We start from the raw sequence: 22,191 nt of genomic DNA on the forward strand, positions 1-22,191 counted from the left end.
GCAACAGGAGCAGCCTTAGGCACGGGCCGCAGCCGGAAGGGCTGGTGGGCTTTCGCCGGCGCAACAGAGTTGCAGCCGGCTGGTAAGTAAGCGTCACATACCTTCGGCCAACGCCTTCGGCGTCCTGGAAGCGTCTCCCCGAACGGGCCCCCGCGCAGGGCGCGCGTTCGCGTCCCGGCGAGAGTGGGGTTCGGGAATCGTTCAAATGGGCCAATGAGGTGAGGTTAGCTCCACTACCAGGGCGGAGCGCCCGCTGCGTGACAGTGTTTTATCGCCGCAACGGTCGCTGCAGCCTTCACCTCAGGCAGGAGTTTGAGAAGACGGTTCGGCTGTACACAGTGGCGCCGAAACGAGCCGGCATGTCGGGGAGAGAGGGGAAAAGCACCATGCAATGGCACAAACCTAGCGATTGCGCAATGGCCCGGGCGCCAGGATCCCCACAAGCTAGTGTATGCAAGTTTAAGTCTATTATTGGTATTATAAAAAGTTAGGCACATGCAAAATCTGGTGGGGGCAAGCATGAGACGTCAACCGAGAGCAAAGAAACGGCAGGGAGAGCGAGCCCGAGTGAAGCAGGCGACAAATGCGAGAATCCCTAAGCCGACGTCACGGAGCCGCGCTTCGCAGCGCCGCCCGTGGTCGTGCCAACCGCCAATATCCTCCTTTGGCTTAAAAATGCGGCGACCAGACGTCCCGTTTGGCCGGGACAAACTCGTTTTGAAGGTCCGCTTCTTCCGTCCTGTCTTTTTGTCCCAGTAAACACTCACGTCCCGTTTTCGCACGGCGGCATAGTTTCAAAGTTTGCGCCTAGCCAGTTGTTAAAAGCAAAAGTGTGACGACTCGTATATGTTATAAATATGACCTCAAGTATTTTAAAATATATAAAAAAAGAGTTCACTTTAGATCTTAAAGACTTCAAAGAGCGCTTTGAAGTTTCTTTGCGAAGGCGACTTTAGAAAGGCATTCTTTCACCACTGGACCAATGTCAAGCAAATCACTGAAAAGAAACAACATTAGAAATCTTCAGGCATTTCGACCTGTGAGAGAAGGGTGCAAGTCTTGAAAGAGAGGAAAACAAGAGGATGTATACGCTGCGCTGAAATTTCTGGCGTCGCGGAACTGACCTTCTGTTTTCCTGAAACCACTTGTCCAGGGGAGCACGTTTTTTGTCCATTGTGGACTCGACATGGACATCACCCTGCTGTCAATATTGCGTGCAATGGATCTTGTGCAGCTGAACTTTCTGTACAAGTGCGAATAACTTAACAACCGGGTCTTGCGGCATAAAGTCGTGCTCGAAAAATGTAATCCTCGGCACCCTATCTCAACCTTTTGTCTTTTGTTCACGATGACGATGATTGCTATTGGTCTCCGCTTTGAAGCGGGGTGATGACATGTCATCTTACCAAAAAGGACTAATATAATCATGTTTTACACTTTTCGTTTAATACTAGCGCTGCTTAGGGCAGGCACTAAAGCTTATTAGGCCCGAAATACTTTTTTTTCCCCTGTTACAGGTGGTAACTGTCCTAGGCAATATTCCCCTCTCTGCTTTTCGTCCACCAGCATTCTAATCTTCTTTTCGTCCCCTCTACAGCCTCGAAGTTAACTTCCTCTGTGATACCCTTAAATCCTAGGGCTTCTGGAAGCCCAATATTCCCTTCATGTAGATTTGGATGGATACCCTCACATTCTAACACTATGTGCCGCATAGTTTCTGTTTCTTTTCCGCAGACCACACATACCCCATCATTTTGTGAGTACTTCCCCACAAAACTCTTAGTTCGCAGGCAACCTGCTCTAGCCTCAAAAAGCAAAGCGCTGCCCTTGAATTATCGTAGAAATTTTCCTGTCTGATGTTCAACTTCTCGGCCCTGTACATCTTTAACGACGTTTTAGCTTCCATTTTTTCCCTCCATTTATTTGTTTCAATCTGCCTTGCCTCTTTTTTCGTTACCTTGGCTGTTTTGGATTCTCCACTGTTCTTTCCGTATTTCATCGTTAGCCTTCTAGTCTTCCTTAACCACTGCGTGTCCACGCTTTTCAAGTATAGGTACCTAAAAACCTTAGCTGCCTACCGTCGTTGATCCATTGCTCTCAACCTCATTTCAAAGCATATTTTGCTCTGTGCTTCTCTAAAAACGACGCCCAGCCCATATCTCCCCGAAATGCTTCGTTAGTTGTTTTTCCATGCACGCCTAATGCCAAACGTCCTACCGTTCTCTGGTTCACTTCAAGGCCTGATAGAACGTCTGATTTTAAGCAAAGTACAGCATTCGCAAACGTGAGACCCGGAACCATTACTCCTTTCCACATTCCTCTTACTACTTCATATTTGTTATACCCCCACAGCGCTCTATGCTTCATTATAGCTGCATTTCGCTTTCCCTTAACCTTAAGTTGCTCCTCGTGCGTTCTTAAGTGGTTATCCCCTTCGTTTATCCACACTCCCAAATATTTATATTCCTTCACTCTGGGTATTTCGCCTTGCTGGATAGGCACTATGTCAGTGGTAGCATCATTGAAAACCATTATTCCTGATTTTTCTGCACTAAAATTTAACCCGAGGTCGGTGGCTTCCTGGTCGCCAATATTTATTAGCCGTTGCATATCGGTTTGGTTATCAGCTAAAAGAACAATGTCGTCTGCGTATAACATTCCTGGAATATGCTGTTGTACCCCCCCCCCCCCCCCCCCCAAGTTCGTGTGTCCAGTTTTCTACCTTCAGAAATATGCGACCCCAGCTAAGGAAGAGTTTCTCTGTTTCTCTGCAGGTCGTCAGATTATGGGCAGGGCTTAGCCAAGGAGCGCTAGTGATGGCGTTACTAAAACTGACAATGACACACTGGCGAGTTTCTCGTTCGTATGGCGTTGACATAAGCAACGACAGCTCGAAGGCACAGTGCCGAATCAGCCGAATGTCGGCCTGGTGCGAACACGCCTCTTATGGCACAGGGACGAACCAGGCGCGCTCCAAAGGCGGAGGCGAAGCACTTCGCAGTTGAGCGCCTCCGATAACGCGGAGGGGCGCTCTGCGTACGCCCGGGCTAGTGAACGTTACGATTTTTAAGCGGTGCTGGCATGCTGGCTGACCCATTCTACAGCCGAAAACATGTCAGATGCGCAGTATGCCTATTCCAAAAAGATATCAAGAATGCACAACCAACAACTTTAAAAGCCAAACATGTTGTTGCACGGAACTCAAACCGAAACTTGTTTGAACAGCTCCAATCCTGGACATCGTCCAATTACATCGCAAGACGAATGAGCGTCACAATGCAGTAATTCTTGCAGCCGCCACAAATGTAGCATGGTATTTTTTATTCTTTCCAGCTATATAAATGATTACTGTTTTACCGACCAAAGAAACGATGAAAAAATGTGTTTATTTGAGCCAGTCTATGCAATGAAAACAAAAACAGAAGTTTGACCAATTTACTTGAGTGTCGTTCTATCGATGCGAAGTAGTGCCAATGTTGCACCTAGGTGATGCAGTTTTACGGTAGCGCGCCGCGGGAACAAATGAAGAGCCTGAAATTGGCATACTCCGCCTGGCCTGCGGAATAGCAAAACTTGGTGTTGAGCTACATGATGTGATCCCATGGTGTGACAAGCAACAAATGGAGACGTGGATGCACGATACGTGCTCCTTTTTTGATCACTCAAAAGAGCACGATGGTTAAACCAAGCGGGATAGTTAGGAGGTTGGGTTCAAAGACAGCACATACAAGCAGCACGCAAAAGCTTCTGTACAAGAACCAGGCCATCTTGTTTTTTATTTGATTGATTGATTGATTTATTGATTGTGGGGTTAAACGCGCCGACGCAACGCAGGTGATGAGGCACGCCGTAGTGGAGGGCTCCGGATTAATTTGGACCACCAGGGGATATTTACGTGCACCGAAATCTCGAACACACCTTGCGTTTTGTAGCACCATCACTACCTCAAAACAGTTTTTCTTATTTTTTTACAGCGAAAGCTCTACTACATCATGTCTCTCAAGGTCAATCATCACGTTGCAATGATCTTGATCCACCGAAGCGCAAGCGTGGTAGGTGCGACGTCAGCCGTGTACGTGATTCGCTGCGGAAAGGCGCCGCAGATGTGCTGGCTCAGAGCCTCGCCGCTGCGGTACCACGGGACTAGGCGAGTATTTAACGGCTGCTTTGCCGGCGCTTGGTTCCTGAGTCTCGCCATGGATAGCGGGCTCCCCGGAGCGCCAGTGTGTAAGGTGTAACATAACTTTCATGAAACGCTGTGTGCTTAGGCTTTGCAAAAACAAGCCAAGCAGACCTTTCTCTCGTGGTAACTACGTTTACAAGCGGTGAACCTGACCCTTTTTGTTTGTTTGTTTCTTTGTTTGTTTGTTTGCAGCGAAAGGGACCACCAGGGCTGAAAACTTCAGCAGCTGCGGCCGCAGCAGTGGATTGTGGCTCTGTGAAGGAAAGGTAGCAGGCAAACTCATTTAACCGCGAAGTCGCGTGCTCACCAAATGTGCATGCCCCGCATGTCAACCGATAAAAAAATCGGCCGCGTATCGGCTCCTTTCGTTGCAAATGTCGTCAAAAGACGATAGTCTTTGTAGGCATTTGCCAAGGAAATGCCCCCCTTTGCTTTCCCGCTCACCTCTCGTGCTGTTCCTGTACTGTCGCGCTCACCCTAAGGTAAACACACTAAAGGTTTGCTCAAGGCGATTTGAATTTACCGCGTTCCACTGCTACAGGCCGGGTTTCTCTATGCCAGCGCTGCAGTACGGCGGAGACTCGCGTGAATCGATGCGGCCGACTTCAGTTTTTATAGAACCGCGTGGCCGCGCTCCACGTGCGTTCCAAGCAGAACGTGGAACCTAGCTAGTAGTACCCTTCGTTGCTGTTGCCGCGTGATTTTTCATATACCGTCAGGAGGTGGCGCGGGCAACAGCAGGCGGCAGTTTTCTGCAGTAGATGTAGAATATCATTTGCTATCGAAAAACCAAGCATCCATGAAATGTTTAATAAAGGAACGCTGTAAATATCTGTTGTGCACTAATTTCCTGTCTTATATTTGCGTAATGTCTTGTTCTTGTTCAACAAAGTTGACAAGTATGAACATATAAACCGGGCTTAGACGTTTGCATTTGGCTGTGAGTATATAAGACTATTGCGCAATGTCTATTATACTTTGGCCGGGTGGCTGAATCGACTCACAGACAGACAGACAGACAGACCAAAATTTCTGGGTTTGAGTAACTCAAGAAAGACTATCGTCTTTAAAAACACGAGCAAGGGACTGAGAAAAAAACTGAAAAAGTGTGTCATTGTCAGTCTGCCAGATCGCTCGCGGGGCAATGAAGATTGCAGTCAAAATGGTGAATCCATTGTACAAAACATTACCTAAACAACAGAATTAAATAACAGCCCTTACATCGGGGATTCAAACGAACTTACTGCGGAGCATTACATTTTGTGCTTAGATGACTCGGCCATAAGCCCACAGGTATCAAGGAAGGAACATTTCTTGAATAACGCTTGTGCATTAATCGTCCCCCAAATCTCCACTAATATCTTATCACTAGCTGCTACGTTTCTGAGGCAGAAAATCGGTCGCAAATTTGTGGTGCTGCTGACCACTGTGCTAGTTTACCCTGCGCAAAAAGTGCTCCCCATACATTGGTTTTCCGCTTAACAATAAAAGTTGCGGTTGATTTTATTTCTTTATTACCTATATTAACTTCGCTTACTCTTGCCTTAATCGCTTACGCTTACTCCACCTCTAATTGGCCTTAGATTTTCTACTAGCGTACCAGTCGCAGAGGCATATGCAGCTTGCAGCTCCAGCGAAACGAAGTGAGCGAAGCGTCGCATGTGCACATGTGGGGAGCTATTTTAACTGGTTTAACTATATCGACTTTAGTAAGCTTGATAAAGTCTAGAAAGTAAAGACACATTCCTCCGGGTACAAATTCTTGTCTTGGCTTAGGCGGCCGGCCGACTGACTCGGTCGGAGGGTCCGCGAGCCTGAGCGAGCCGCGCAGTAGCGCAGCCAAGCCAAGCTTGCTAGAGTATGCATCATACGAAACGCGATCGGAAATCGGCGAGGAGGAGGCAGAGAGGAGGACAGTACTTTCGAATTGATTTTTGTGCTAAATAAAGTCGCATACGCGCACCCTGAATGGTCGAAACGTGGCCTACGGAATTTGCGCAAGTAATCCCACAAGGTTTACAAATCTCTTCAGTGTCCGATTAAGACGCATACTTTCTGACCGATGCGACAAGCAAAAATAAGACGTAGAAGAGTGCCTATTTCATCTTTTGTAAAGCAGCAAGTGGGATAAATACAGCAACTTTGAATGGGTGGCTTGTCATTATCACGGTCAATTAGGCAACTCGGTTATGCCGATATTTTTACAGGGAAGCGGTCTGTGGCTAGTTTCTGAAAACTTTTGCGTCCCCTCGCGTCAACAGCGAATTTTGAATCTTGCGACAAAGCCGTCTTTCTCGTGAACGGTCTACATCTCTCAGTCTAACGTAGCTATCTTGAAAAGAATCACACTGAAACTTATCGCCGGGATAACTTTATCATTATGCGTAGCTTTATTTACTTGTTGCAATTATTTCACAGTGAAGTAAACGTTACAGGATTCCCGCCGGCTGTCAATGCATAGCCATGTATACGGACGAAGTATGATTACAGAGAACGCCTGCAACTCTTGTTTCATTGGAACTATCCCTAAACAAATTACATGATAATTAGCCGCTAATACGACTCTATCATTACGTCGAGTTTCATTTACTTGCCATCACAAGTTAGTCCACGGTGAAGTGGCAGACGTCACAGAATTGACTGTCAACGCAGGGTCATCTGTGCGTAGGGCTGTGACTCTTGGTTAATCGAAACAATCGCGCAACAAAGTCTGTGACAGCCGCTAAGACGACTTTATGATTTAGTTCGATACGATTTGGCTGCGTCTTCGTTCTTGCTAGAAGCGTCATTGCCGTGTAGACAGTGCAGCAGGACCGCGCACGCAAGCCACACTTATCGTGGGCGTTTCCAGTGTCGCCACGCGATAAGCAAGAGCGGGGGTTCGCGACACTTTAGCGGCTGTGACTAACGATAACACGGCGCTCCTCCTTCCTCATCGAAGACTGCGAGAGGACGCCGTCGCTTTCATGGGGAATTCTACGGCGAAATACCGCACTCACGTTGTGGCGTTTGGATTGATCCCCGTGGTTCCCGATTTCTGCAGAAATCAACGCACAAGGTACGCAAAAACAGTACGGAATTCGCGCGACGTTAACAAGTCCCGTTATCTTTGTTTTAATTCGAGATCACTTAACTTGGCGGGCGATGCTTAGGAGTGAGAACTGTTCTGGAGGTTTTAATCATATGAGGGCGCGATAAGCAAAATGCGAGCGGTATATGTCTGAGTCAATGCGCCATTCTGGTTCAAGTGGCAGCTTTGGATGAGCCCTTGTTTCGTGTGTTTTCTTGGGTGAAGCGTTCATCTTCTGAAGACCTGCCGTCTTACGGAGATGCGTGCTGAAAAAAGCATCTGTAAACAACTCCGTATATCCTTTTCTAAGCAGCGTTCCGGAAAAATAACTGCCGCTGAGGCGTCCCTGTAATGGATTTCGGGATTTTGCCTGAGAGAGAGAGAGAGAGAGAGAGAGAGAGAGAGAGAGAGAGAGAGAGAGAGAGAGAGAGAGAGAGAGAGAGAGAGAGACTTTATATGTGGTGCAACATGAAGAGGAGGCTCGCTTATCGCATTGCACCCATTTGCTGCAACATGCGCGTTTAGGAGCCGGGGTGATAATTTTATTTCTGTTCCGTATTATTTTTCTTCCGAATACATTAACCAAATATATAAAGATTTGCTCAAAATTGAGTGAGAACTTGTTGAAATCTGCTGCAAAAGAGCCTGTGGGATTTCCCCACGCTACCACGACATCGTACACTATTATCGCTTCTTTCTCCACACATTCCCCCCCCTCCCTCCCCCACCTTCCTCGCCTCCTCCACTCTCATTGGCGGAGTAGAGAAGAAGAGACCACTTTACGCAGCATGAAAGCCAACGCTCCCCTCGCCAGGGAGTACGCCTTCACCCACCTGTTCCTACCGTCCCACACCAGCCACCTTGTACCTGCAGCTAGCATGTGGAAAGACACAAATGCCTCATTCCTCCCGTGAACCCATCCCCCACCCTTGAGCAGCGAGAGCACGGCGCATTGGCCAGCTCCAGGATGGAGGACCAGAGGACCCTGGTCTCTAGAGTCCGGTCAGCGGTCAGATCCAAGGGGTACCCGGACTGAGGTAATTCACCCACAGGATAAACACAAACCAGCTCACCGTTTTGCTCAATGAAATTGATTTCTCCTCCTCCTCCTCCTCCTCCTCCTCCTCCTCCTCCTCCTCCTCCTTTTCTTCTTCAATAAGCAGAAGCATGATCGTCGTGTTTCCTCCCTTACGGAAACTGCAAGAAAATTGCTGCAATACGTGGCGGCGAGCTACAGCTTTTCATATCCTTTCAGGTACTGGCTACAGTATAGACTTTCGCTGTTAGTTTTCGCCAAATACGCCCCTCATGCAAACCCATAATCGCATGCTGCCCGAAGTCGCGCTTTCGTATATTGCTGTGCATCAGAATCCTACCCGAAAAGGTTAACTCAAGGAAAGAGTCACGGGTAGCGCAGTTTGAAATGTATTCGAAGTTTTTGCCATGGCGCATTTTCCTGCGGAAGCGGGACATCAACAAATGAATTCATGATAGGGGCCCCGCGCTTATCCCGTCTGCTTCTTATTCGGTGTCTTCGTCCCGCTTGCTATTGCTCGCGTACTTCGAGCTTCGCTATCGGTCGAAGACCCGACATCATCGTGTGCTTTGTCGTCCTACGCCTCGCTAGCCTGCACAACCGTGCGCGTATCGTCCATTTCACAGCTACGGCTTCACGTATATATACTCAATGGGCTCGCCCGAATGGCACGTGCATGAGAGTTTGATATGTAGAGCTCAGCTTAAGTCGCGATAAAGTGTAAGTGGCTATCTAACATGCGGCGTTTAAGCAGAGAAGACATTTTCAAATACATTGGTAAATCGAATCGTACTATATACCACTATATACATGCAATGTCTCCGTAACTGCTGCCTTTGTGTTCTTCCCCGTAATTCTCTTCCGCTTTGGTTTCGTGTGGTTTTCGAATACTAGCTTTACTGCCTCTGAGCACTGTGTTTGTCACTTGTTTTCGAATGTTCTGGATTACTTATCCACGTTTTTTTTTATTTTACTGGTTCAGTGGACGTATTTTTTCTTCATTTGAAGACATATTGTTATAAGCTCGAGGGTGCGAATCTTCCGCATGCACAAACCGGTGAGATGAAACACTTCCCGTTTGCCGAAACAGCCGAATCCATGAAAGGAGAATACGATGAACATCGATGAACATCGATGAACATGCGATTGAAGTCGCCATTGCTTCATCGGTTTCCTGTGATAGCTAGATTTTGTTGAGAGAGAGAGAAATATTTATTTATTGGAGAGTTTAGCTCCAACCCAAACAGGAGCTGGCTACTCCAGGCATTGGAGTATAAAAAAGGTACAATACTTGCCCTAAGGAACCACAAGGGGTTAGATTAAGTACATTGAGACAGCAGCGGATGAAAGATGCGCACTCAGTAACTACTTGCTCTGTGTAGTACACAAGCACACCCATATATATATATATATATATATATATATATATATATATATATATATATGATTCCTTACGGCAGTGGAATATAGTAAAAAAAAACCAAGAGAACTATATACATCTATATGCAGACGACATCCACGACGCGACACAGATAGTTTCGCCAATATAAATAACACCCTTGTGTGTTTCCACACCCATTTCAGAGCGTTTCAGGGGAATTTGCACGCATTTAATAGTGTTCACACATCTTCGTCATTTGAAAAAAATCCCTTAAGGCAAGGAAGATTTTGTTGAAGTCAGCGATAAACTTTGTATGGTTAGTACCGCAATGAAGAAGTTTTTTTGACGGACAAAGTTTTATTTCGTCTCCTATTCCGTGTCCCTTCACTACGGCGCGTCCTAGACGCAAATGTCGCTAGTTTCGGTTCGTCAAAGCGGCAAAATAAGAATTTTCTTGTTAAACATTTCCCATTCCACCTCACGAGGCTAAGGCGAACCGAAGAAAATTTGGTGTAAGCATCCGAGCTAATTCGCATATTTGCTCTGCCGCTTCCGGCTGCCGGCACTTGCAAGACCTTTCATGGGGAAGAAATGTAACAGAGCGAGGCATGTCGTAGTGGCAACGACGGAGGACACGCTTGCAACGTTAGGTTTCTTTTATTAGTCGCTTTGGGCTGCTCAGGCCTGCTTCCCCTTGGAATTTGTATTGCGAGGTCGCTTTTGTACGGCCCAGGAACTGTTTAAAACTGTTTTGTGCGGTATATTATTAGTGGGGGAATGCGAAGAAGATGAAGAGACGTACACAAGTGATTTCTTACCTCGTGAAGCTTTCTGGCCTATCTCTGTTCTTTCAGTAGTGGTTACTCTGGAGTTTTTCAACGGAATTCGAAATATTTTCGCACAGCGAATACTGGGGGCGAAAGCTTGCTGGCTTCCTGAGCAGTTTCAGTGCCTAGCGCGACCGGGCTCCATAGCTACGGAAATTATCCCGTTGAAATGCATGGGCAGCAACCGTTTGACAACAAATTACAGGGAGAGTATTTAGAGTTCTGCAAAGTATTTTTACAGTGCCCTATTACAACGCACGCATCCTCCACGCTATCTCCCCTAACCAATACACACTCACCTGTCACTTCTGGCCCTCTCTTAATACAACCTATCCCATGGTGTGGGCCTGTCAAAACACCCTATCGCTTACCCCCGATGCCAACCCTTCCCCAGAGCAGTGGGAAGGCCCGCCGGCCAGCTCCCGTCACGCTGACCAGATCTTTCTGGTCAACCCGTGCCAGGGCTACAGCCAAGGCCCAAAGGTATCTGGACTGAGGTGAACCCACCCCACCGAGTGATGGCTCAACAACCACCGTTTGCTGAATTAAACGTTTATTCTGTCATCTCAAGGTATACTCCTTGCTCTATGAGAAATATAACTTCCAGCAACAGTTTCACTATATTCCTGTGGGCTCGGAATTTTGAGCCAGAAAGCTGGGGCTCGTTTAAAACATTACGTCGTAATTAAGGGGCCTTCGTCCTGCAGTGCGCATCCAACGGGTGGTGCTGGTAAAGTCCCTTAGTTGGCGGTAATGATGATCGGGATAATGATGACTACGTTAGATGCCGAGAGCGTCTGCGTGCACTGTACTCCACGCATTTGCGTCGAGGTGATTTTGACCCGAGTCGTCGCGCCAAGCAGCAGAAGCTGACCGAGCCAAGCGGCAGCCCGTGCCCTTGGAGAACTCTCCCTTATCTCGCTCTCCGTTCTCTATCCCTCCTTCTGTTTGTCTCAACGTTCCCGCCGCTCTCTCGCTTGACGGCCCTGACACGGGCCAACGTTGACACGGGCGACCGAACGTCCCGGGACTTTCGATTTGGCGCCCCGATTGATGCCAAGGCAGCTGCTATCTGTTAATAGCCTGCATCCTAACGCAGCTAGCAGAGTTCAGTCTCTCTCATCTGTTCCATACGACTTGCACAAATTTCCGAGAGCGTGCTCTTCTGCGCAGCTGTCTGGTCGCAAAAAAAAAAAAAAATGCAGGGGGCGTTTACGCGCACGTGTTCGCTTCCGCGGAGCAGTGTGCGCAACGCTCTTACGTGAGCTGTGTCACATCGGTGCGGTGCTGCAGCGTCGGCTCGGCTGTGCGCCGAACGTCGACAGCTGTGGGCGCTGCGTGTCCTAGTAAACGGCAACTGGTTTGTGCGGTGAAGAAACCAATGTTGTTTTCGCCGCGACTGCGATGCCATTGTACCGAGGATTACACGTCGTTGGATATGCCGCTCGCAAGCGGTGAACACAGGTGAAGTGGCATTCTTGCGGATTTTGTGACCGACGACTTGGATAAATTCCCTTTCGCGCTTTAGCTGTGTTCGTGTAACCCGCTGTCTACGTCCCCAATAATTCGTGCGTGCCAGAATCGTCATCGCAAGTTGCATTTTTCGCCAGCCTGTGGGTCGATGCAAACCAAGTAGGGGCAAAATTTGACCTGTTTGGACGAAGCGTGCCTTGCGTAGAATTGAGCATTTGTTGTTAGCTAAGCGGTAGCGGTGCCCTGACAGCTCCCTGCCAAAACTGTCGTATTGAGTTATTGTCGTTGCAGCTGATAGTGAAGCCGTGCAGTAAATACACTGGTCCAAACTCTGCCGTAAAACACGTTTAATCGCGCGGAACGTTGTGAGATGGCAGCTCACGTCGCGGTCGGGTAGCTCTCATAACGCAATGGGATGTCACGATGTCACACGCCATCATTAGGAGCACCAAGCACGCATTCTAGCTGATCACCGTCGTTTTCTAACTGTAGTTCACGCCCGGTGTCTGTGCTTAGCTATTAGCGGATGTTTGTCTGGGGAGGGGGGGGTGAAATTTTGACAAATAAAATATATATTGTAATATATAAATAAAAAGATAAAAGAGCAAATGTAAACAAATATAAATATATAATGTAACTAAATAATATAAATACACGCAAAAATAAATTTATAAACATATAGCACAGTAGAACTTCGTCGAGTTTTGAGCGTCAAAGCAGCCGCCCTAATATATAAAATTCGCCTGCAGGAGGTATATAATAATGGACACCACTTTACATAAAAAAAAACATAAACACAGGGGGAAGCCTTTTTGCCATTGCCCAAAGACTCGGACCTGCGTTTGGAAGTAGAATGGGAAGGAAGGAACGATGGGAGGTCAGGGCGGGAAAGAAATACAACTAAAGCATTCTTGAATGCCTTCTTTTCTGATTAAGTCAAGAGAAGCGTAAAGAACGTGCAGTCTCCTCGTGACCTTTTGCAAAAACGCAGAGTGAAAAAAAAAATGCAGTACAGTTACTATTCGCTGCTACAGCAGACACAAAAAAAGGCTGTTCACCTGTCTACCAACTACAAAATATGGTTTGCCCGGTGAAGCCAATTTCGAGGAACAAAAGTGGAGCCGTAAACTTGAAATACGTCTGAATGCGAAAGCTTACTTAAATTCAATCTACCTGCAAGTGAACGAAATCTGTTAGTATGCGTTGGCACAATTTGCGCTGAGCAGTCAAATTACCCTTATTTATGGAAGGCTAAGTAACACATCATTATTATCCGTGTTCACTATTTTTCCTAACTGTGCACGCAACGTTTCCGCTTTACTCGCTGGGATGTTATAAACTAAGGCGATATACATAAGGAACAACCGAACCTTTTTTTTATTTAATTGGGAGGGAGGGCTATTTAATCTGGTTTCAGTTCCAGTTTCAGTTTCAGTTTATTCTCCTATTGAAAATACAGTGTGTAAAAATACATATACAGAAAGGGGTCCCAGAGTAATAAACTGTAATGGGACCCCTTTTTATTTATTGTACACAACTAAGCAATTAGTAGCAGTCGTGAACGCGAATAATATGCATAAACGGACAGCTGCAGTAATAATAATTAACTATGACATGGAAAGAAACTCTATACATATGACAAACATGTAGAAATATTAAATACCAGAAAATGAAGTAGAAGTACAGGAAACATTGGAAAGGAATATGTTAATAAGCACCTACATCAGCGTAAATCGTCAGAGAAAAGAAATGTCCTGAGAGCAGTGCTTATTGAAAAAAAAAGACAGTTGATTTAAATAAAAGAAATCCAATCTGATCTTAATTAATTGGGTTTGATTTGAGGTCGGAAGGCAAGCTCGACATTACTGAGTCCCAGCATATGGGAAATTTCAGCGTCCATTTTCTAAAGTCGACGAATGACTCAAATCTCGTGACGGAAGTTGCGCACAAAATTTCAGATCACAAAGATGCATAATGTGGCCCTACCAAAATTATACTAATTGCAGTTTAACGTGGACTATGAGGCGCACCGTAAAGGAGGGGGGGGGGTGGCCATGGATTAATTTAAACCCCCCAGGGATTCTTACGCATCCAAGAATTTCCTACCCACGGACACTTTTTCTGTCACTGAGAGATTTTTTCGCTCTTCTTCCTAAATTACTTCGTTATACGCAAGTTGGTCCGCACAGTCTTCAAATCTCGTGCTCCTGTTTTCTTTTCCTTTTATTTTTTAGTACCAGCAAAACAATAGTATTCTTTTTCGAGATTTAACTAAGAATGTCCAACAATAGAACTTTCCGACACTACAAACTTCTCTCGGTCAACTTTGGTTGTCGGTTCGGTGGAAGAGGGGGGAGGGGGGGTTACAGAATCCCCCCCCCCCCCCCCCCCCCCCCCCCCCCCCGTAGGTGCGCAGTGGCTCAACCACCATCAGGAGGTGATGCCTCAACTTATGATGAAGGGCGGCGCCACAAAAGGCTGCACGTATACTGGCGGGGACTTAATATTCCGGACCACGCTGGCAAAAGCCACCGATGCGCACTGTGGAGGCCTGGCGCCTGTTGTCGAGACCGGCGGGGCGCGCATGCGCTGGGGGGAGTTTTTTTACTCGCAGGCGCGCTGATTTTCTCGCTTCCCGCAGCGGTGCTGCGATGGTCACTGAAGCACCATGGAGCGACGCATTTGTACCATTCCTTTCATACCGACGGCGCATCTGCGGCCTAATGTGACGATTGCGGCGGCTTTGGCGCAAGTGCTCCTCGCATCCTGATTAATACTTGCGCCGAATGTTTTCTGTTGTATTTATCTGCTTTATCGTTTATACACGATGAGGCTAGCGGCGAGCGAATGGCGTCTCCGCATGAAGCGTGTATAAAGCACAATCACAAGGTGCCCCGCTATCGACAGCAAAGTTCCAGCGAGATTTATTTTGTACAATACTTTTTGTACAATGCTTTTTGTATAATACTTGACCACTGAACCTATCTTTCAGCGCGCTTTCCGCGGGCGATAAAGTAGGCGATTTGCAAGGTTCATGAAGCAAATTATCTCGTTTTTTTTTTCTCTCTACTTCCTTGGTTAAAGATGGTTCAAAGACATACTTATAGAAATTGTCTGTTCGCTCTGCTCGTCGACGTTCGTCAAGATGGCCCTTCGGGTTCCCATCGAGGAACGCCGAAAGATTATTCGCTACGTTTTAGAAGGCCTCCCTCAAATGGGAAATTGCCGTCTTTATAACAAGTCGAGGGATGCTCTTATCCGAGCAATTCATGCCTACAGGGATGAAGGGCGGCTTGAAGATGCCCAGTGAAGCGGAAAGACAAGATCCACAACAGAAGAGGACAAGCTGATTGTTGCTGCAGAGGTTGAAGACCTGTTCCTTATTGCCAAACGGTGACGGTAATTACCGCAAACGAAGTTTGTGCCACGCTTTCTTCTTTAAAAAATACAAGTGCTGGCCTGGATAGGGTTTCTATACGTCATTTAAAATTGGTTGCTCATCTCATTTCCGACACGCTGAGTAACATAATCAACCTTATCTTCAAAAACAGCGTTTTTCCTTCCTCCCTAAAAAAAGCAAAGGTCATACCCGTCTTTAAAAAAGGCGACCGGCTGTCAATTTCTAATTATCGCCCAATCTCTATTCTTCCCACCATTAGTAAATTAATTGAGCAGTTATTTGCTAAGCGCCTGAACAGCTATTTATGTAAATTCAATCTTCTGAGTGATTGCCAGTTTGGTTTCCGATCGGGGCGTTCTACTAACCTAGCCTTACTTTCCTTAACAGACTATATAAAAAAATCAATCGACACCGGAAATTTTGTGGGTTCAGTTTTTTTAGATTTCAGTAAAGCATTTGATACGATTAACCACGCTGTTTTGTTCGAGAAATTACAAGCATATGGGGTAACAGGGCCACCTCTAACATTATTAAAAAGTTATTTGCTCAACAGGCAGTACACAGTATATGTGGCTGACACCTTCTCTGAAACCAAAACATTTAACCAAGGTGTACCCCAGGGTTCCATTTTGGGTCCGCTGCTCTTTATTCTGTATATTAATGACCTTCCGAATTTACTTCATTCCTTTCATTGTGTCCTATATGCCGATGATACCACAATATCCTTATGCGATAAATCTATAACTTCTCTCACCTCCAATTTGAATACTGTGCTCAATAAAGTCGTTAACTGGTGTAGCGACAATTACTTAGTTATTAACCCACAAAAAACTAAATTCATGATTTTCAGGACTTCCAAGAGGCAGACCAACCTTCTCCCCGCCATTATTCTCGGATCTCACACTATTTATCCGTCCGAACAGTCATCATTTCTCGGCATCGAACTCGACCCTAACCTTACATTTTGTTTTCATTTTGCACTACTTAAGCAGAAAACTGCATTTGGAATCCGGGCATTATTGAAGGCAAGGCCGTTTTTTTCTCATCATGCACTGCTATCATTGTATTTCGCTTTTATTCATAGTCATATTAATTATGGCATTACTTCCTGGGGTAATGCATATTCTTCCCATATCTCTTCCGTTCAACACATCCAGAATCAATCCATTCGCATTATTACATGTAATTCATATCGTACTTCAGCTCTACCTCTTTTGCGCGAGAACAATATATTACCAGTGAATCAATTATTTAACTATAACTTAGGCATATTTTTTTACAAGTTACATCACTGTTACGTTTCATACGATGCCATAGATCTTGTTCACTTAAGGGCAAGAAATTTCACCAGGTTTGCAGCCAATAACAACTTTTTATTACCTACTGTGCATACTAATTACGGCAAGAAAACGTCTTGCTTTGCAGCAATTTCATTGTGGAATGGCCTCCCTCTCAACATAGTCTTCATCATCCATAACCATCTTTAAAAAACGCCTCAAAGATTTTTTGTTGTCGTTAACATAGGAAATCCACCTACATTTCATGGTTGTCTGCAAGTGTATGTTCTTGTATGCCTTTATTTTATAATGTTGTAGTTCACGTTCGTTTCCTGTTGTTTATTTGTCACTTTGTTTAATTCAGTGTTTGCTGATTCTCAAACTTGTGTCTCTTGATATTTTGATTTCTTTTTCTTGACTAGATATGGTCAGGTATATTTGTTTTGTTTTGCTGCCTTATATATTTGCGTTGTGCATTTCTCATCGAGGGTCCCGTTACAGTCGTCAGACTCTGGGACCCTCGCCTGTATAATTATTTGCTTGTATGTTTCCGTACAAATAAAATGAATTTGAATTTGAAAAAAAAAAGATTTGGGAGGCACTAAGTAGCAACTAATCTTATGGCGAGAAGTAGCCAATAGGTAATCTTTCGGCGTTCTTCGATTGGAATCTGAGGTGCCATTTTGACGAATGTCGACGTGCAGAGCGGACAGACAATTTATGTGAGTATGTCTTTGGATCATTTTTAAGTAAGGAAGTGGAGAGCAAAAAAAAACCGATGTAATTTGTATGAACCTTGCAAATCACTTTTTGTAGCAGGAAGGGGGCGTGGCACAGAGACTGAAATGGAGGGGAGGATTGCGACCGGAGCGGGGATATCGGGGAGGAGGCGAAAGAACACAGGTGATGCTGATGAAAATGAAAGTGAGGGTGAAGGAGAGACATTGGTGATGCTGATGGGAATATGCGGGAGGGTGAAACATATTCATTCCTGCTGCAATATTCTTCTTCAAGGCTTTACCCCACTTCCTTTCCTCCCTCCTGCTACTCTCGTCTTCCGTTCTTTATCTCCCTCCTCGACCCCCTTTTGCTACCTTTTCACCCTCCTAGGAAGGTGAAAAAGTAGCGAAAGGGAGTCGGGGGTCGCGGAGGGAATGCCGAGATGGAAGTGGATGAGTGAAAAATAAGGGGGAGTGCAAGAGGGGAATGGACGGTGGGGAAGCAAATGGAGGACGGTGAGGGGAGTGAATGATGGGAAAAGGGGGATGGAAAGGCGAAAGAAAGCAGGGAGGAGGAATAGAAGAGGGTTAGGGTAATGGGACGAAACGGGAAGAGTGCAAGGAAAAGGGAAGAGCTGTGAGTACACATGCAGAGGAAAGGTAGAGAAATGGTTGGTGAAGAGAGATGGCGAGAGAAGTAAAATGCAAGTGGGGTGGGAGGAAGAGGAGAATGGTAAGGGAAAGGTTGGAGGGGAGCGCAAGAGATGAGGCTGCGAAGCGAGGGTTTTTTTGAAAGAACGGATAACATTTATTAGGAGGGTGGCTCAAGGCCACGTGGGAGAAAGGTAGGTGGGGGAGGAAGAAGGCATCAGTGATGTCCTAACATGAAGGAATCATGGGTGAACCACCATGTCCGTCTCTTTGATGCGGCCCTTGGAACGGACCCAGTCCACTTAAGCAAGGACCCATGCAGGCCGATCTGTCAAGTGTGGCGCTATGAGTCCTGTGCTGTTCCATACAAGGTGGGGTGATGTGGCGCCGCATCGGACCCAGCGGGATCGCCAGGCTAGGGAAAGTGGCCAGCACTAGAGAGCGCGATACCGAGATGCTTGGAGATCAACCTGCTCATGGCAGTATTTATTCAGGAGTAGTAAAGGCAAAAGGGTGGAGCAACAAAGACGAGGAGAATGGGAGGAAGGGGGAGACGATGAGCATGATGGGTATGAGGGAAAGAAAGGAAGATTCGTAGGTGGCTGCTATCCTGCCACACTATCTGAATCGGTTCCTTGCCTCCAGAGCCATAGCAAGAAATTTTTTCAAAGGGGGTTATGAGTTATTGAAAGGGAAGAGTTTTGCCCAAAGGGACACTAAGCCTCGCTTACGCACTGCCTTGAAAAATATTCGGTGGGTGTTCGAACCTGAAGCCCCAAATCTGGCTACGTCCCTGTTTGGCACCCAATTTTCTTATATTATCACTTATATCTGCCTTCCACGTTTCTATAGTCCCCTCTCTCGGTATCCAGGAGCCTGTTACATGGCTAAAACATTGCCAAGGTCACCTAATCATTGCCCCGTGCCCATGACGCTGCAGGTAGGGGTGGCAGAGGCGTGTCTTATCGTGCTCGGCAGAGCGAGACGGTAGCAGCATGCGCTTCCTGCGGATCGAATGGGCGCCGCTGCGGCTGCCCCTGCACCGGCGGCTGGAGACGCTGGCGGCGCTCTACTACACCTTCTCCTTCCTGGCCTTTGGCGCGCTCTCCTTCCTGCTGGTCGTGTACCTGCTGCTCTGCACGCGCTTCTACCTGCTCCCCGCGCTCTACTTCGCCTGGCTCTTCTGGGACAGGGACGTGTGCGAGCGGGGGGGTCGTCGCAGCCACTGGGCGCGCTGCTGGACTATCTGGAGGTGGGTGCCGCCATCTGGGCCTCCTAGCAACAGAAAGTTCGATTCATCTTGGTGGCATCGATTCATTTTTCTTCGTCCGTGTCTTTGAGCACCACTTTTTTCATCAGGATGGGCCTCCCTGGTTATAATTCCCGAACTGCCTGTAAACCACTCGAAACTCCATCCGGTATTTGTTTTTCATGTGTACTCCCATGGCACACCCTGCTCGAGGGGAGACGTGGGACTGTCTCCAGACTACCGACGAGTGGTAGACTGAGGAGGCCCAAATCTTGAGCAAATGGATTTTGATTGCATGAGCTTTCATGTCTACGCATGGCTGTTATCATGGAGAAGTGAATCGGGGACACTGACCAAGCATGAAAATGTATTCGATGTTTTGGAACCGCATAAGGGTTTCTTACATTTCTTCGTTCCCATGCCTGACCAGACAAACTTTCCCTGGACTCTTGACTCGGGTGCTATCATGGTATAGGTTACACCTGAACGGACAAAGTTGAATTCTCTTTAATGTTCTTTTTTTTGTGCAAAGTTGCAGTGCAGTCGCAACTCGTCAACAATCAAAATGGCCTTGTTTTAATGGGAAATGTCTTCAGGCTAGCTGTCGAAGATTTTGCGAAGCTCAAAAAGGAAAGCCTGGAGGGGAAGCTAGTAAATTGGGGGGAGGAGGACCCATTGTTGACTGTAAGATAGGTGAAAGGATAAGTTAACGGGGTGAGACAAGGAGGGTTGCAAGGAGGAGGCGTGAGGTTAATGGATGGTGGCGAGAAGGCATGAGGTATGTGGCGCCGATTTGTTCACTCAGGTTATGGAAGGTTCTGGAAGACCGCGGTGAAAAGGAGCTGATGGGTGGTGAAGTATGTGATCCCAATTTCAGTGTTTCAAAGGGGCAAAACAATTTTTCAGCAATTTTTCATACATTTTCCTGCACACTGGGATTCAGTAGCTTCACCTATATGTTCAATTAGAGGAGCCATTAGGTCTGGAGAATTGTTTGTGCATAACTTGAAATAAAATAAAAATGGTGTGCAAAATGTTAGTGTGTTGCTTGCATGCTGTTTTCTTTGCTCCCTTCTGACGTGTATAGGCATGTGTGCGCGACAGGCCTGGGGGTCTGGTAGGGCTATCCCAAATTTCTGTAGCTCACTCAAAGCTCAATAAATACATGTCAAGCTTTTTGAGACATCACGAAACTTTCACAACTTAATATCAAGGTAATCAGTGTGTTGCAAAGTTTTAACAGTACGCATTGGATGTGAAAACTTGCTTCATATACAACATCATGGCTAAGCGATGTTTCTGTCAAGCTCTAGAGGCAGTCATTAGTGACCAGTTAAAACACTACTGAGAACATCTTAGCAACTTATTACACAAAATACCTGGAGAGAGAGAGAGAGAGAGAGAGAGAGAGAGAGAGAGAGAGAGAGAGAGAGAGAGAGAGAGAGAGAGAGAGAGAGAGAGAGAGAGAGAGAGAGAGAGAGAGAAAACTTTAATGAATACTGAAGAGGTTAGCCCCACAAACGGCGGGGCTTGCTACTTCAGATGGGGGTGAACATAGTGAGGTGAAAAAAAAGAAGAGTGGAAGAAGTGCGCACCAACAATGAATAAGAGGGAGAAGAAAATAAAATCAGTTCGGAACGTAGAAAAAAATTACAGCACTAGGAGAAAAAAATCTCAGGATCCCTAGTTTAAAGAACATCGGTTAGTCCTGTGTCAGACAGAAAAGTTAAGAGAGCCTTTGTCCCTCGCGCCGCGTCAGCGTGATTTTGCCACGGACCAAGAAAGTGACGCAGCTCTAAAGAGTGTCCTCGTAGCAGTCGCACTAAAGTTCTTTTAACTGTTTTGCGTTGAGTTGTATGCTTCGGGCAGTAACACAAGACATGCTGTATGTCGTCTCTCACAGAGCACACAGAGCACAATGGCGAGTCCGCCCAGCCTATAAGAAAACTACCAGTGAAGGCAACGTTCAGGCGTAGTCGGTGAAGGACACCCTCAGTTTTCTTTTGCAGACCTCGCGGAAACTGGAAATTGCACTGAGGGTCAATCACGTGCAGAGGCAAGGGTATCTTAAGAGGGTCCTGCCAAGCTGATAACTGCAGTTTCCATCCAAGCGCATTCACGGCCGTACTTCCGTCTTGTCTGGAATACGGGATTCCAATAGACACAGGCAGATTGTGCGCCTCTTCCGCTGCTGCGTCAGAGATGACATTCCCCTGGATGCCGGAATGACCTGGTAACCATTGAAGCGAGATGCGGTGCCCGTCTCGTAGCCCTAGTGTGTGCAATGCGTTTAGCTCACGCACAAGTTGGCCGCAGCGGTGGGATGGCTTCATCAGTGCTTGCAAGGCAGGCCGCGAGTCGGTAAAAATCACCCATTGTCGAGCGGGACTATTGGTGATGTGAAGGAGTGCCGCCCTAATAGCAGCTAACTCAGTGAAGGTGGACGACGTCTTGTGACTGAGTTTATCTTTCACAGTTAGTCCCACCGACGGAATCCAAACTCCAATGGCTGACGAGTCAGACTTCACGGATCCGTCTGTATATACCTCAACGTAGCCAAGATAAGCGAACTGATATGCTCCAGCGTGTAGTATCGCAAGGCTGGCTCAGGCAGAGATGATTTCTTGCCTATACCTGGTATGGTGAGGCCTATATCCCATGGTGCAGCTTTCCATGGCGGAAAGGTAGGCTTGCTTGGGCGTTCGAAGTTGGCCGGTAGGAGGCTCCGTACATGCGGGGAAGACGCCTGTGCTAGAGGATGGTCAGCACACCGGGTTACGTGACGGAGGCTGGTGCGAAGGAACTCTTGGGCCTGGAGTGTCTGGGCGGACATACACCTTGCTTCGCAGAGAGTTCCATTCGTGGATGTGCACCTTGGAAGGCCCAGGAAGATGCACAGAGCTTGAGCCTGTGCACACTCCATCA

General features: G+C 46.8%; 1 protein-coding gene across 3 annotated transcripts in view; it reads left to right on the top strand.

Moving 5' to 3' along the window:
• Positions 1-7,104: 7,104 nt before the first annotated feature.
• The window catches only part of LOC144170721 (2-acylglycerol O-acyltransferase 2-like), a 41,372-nt gene continuing 26,285 nt past the window's right edge, over positions 7,105-22,191 (top strand). Inside the window, exons 1-2 of one of the 3 annotated variants that reach the window (XM_077700695.1) lie at positions 7,105-7,241; positions 18,958-19,269. In XM_077700695.1, the coding sequence (XP_077556821.1) occupies positions 19,013-19,269 (257 nt within the window). In that variant the 5' untranslated portion in view covers positions 7,105-7,241; positions 18,958-19,012. Of the gene's footprint in view, positions 7,242-11,716; positions 11,962-18,957; positions 19,270-22,191 lie in introns of those variants that run through there. The other 2 variants (XM_077700694.1, XM_077700696.1) reach the window with 2 other exon arrangements.

The sequence above is a fragment of the Haemaphysalis longicornis genome, unplaced genomic scaffold (genome assembly GCF_048455015.1).
Source record: "Haemaphysalis longicornis isolate Haplotype H1 unplaced genomic scaffold, Haemaphysalis longicornis Haplotype H1 scaffold_2, whole genome shotgun sequence".
In the NCBI taxonomy this organism is placed as follows: Eukaryota; Metazoa; Arthropoda; class Arachnida; order Ixodida; family Ixodidae; genus Haemaphysalis; species Haemaphysalis longicornis.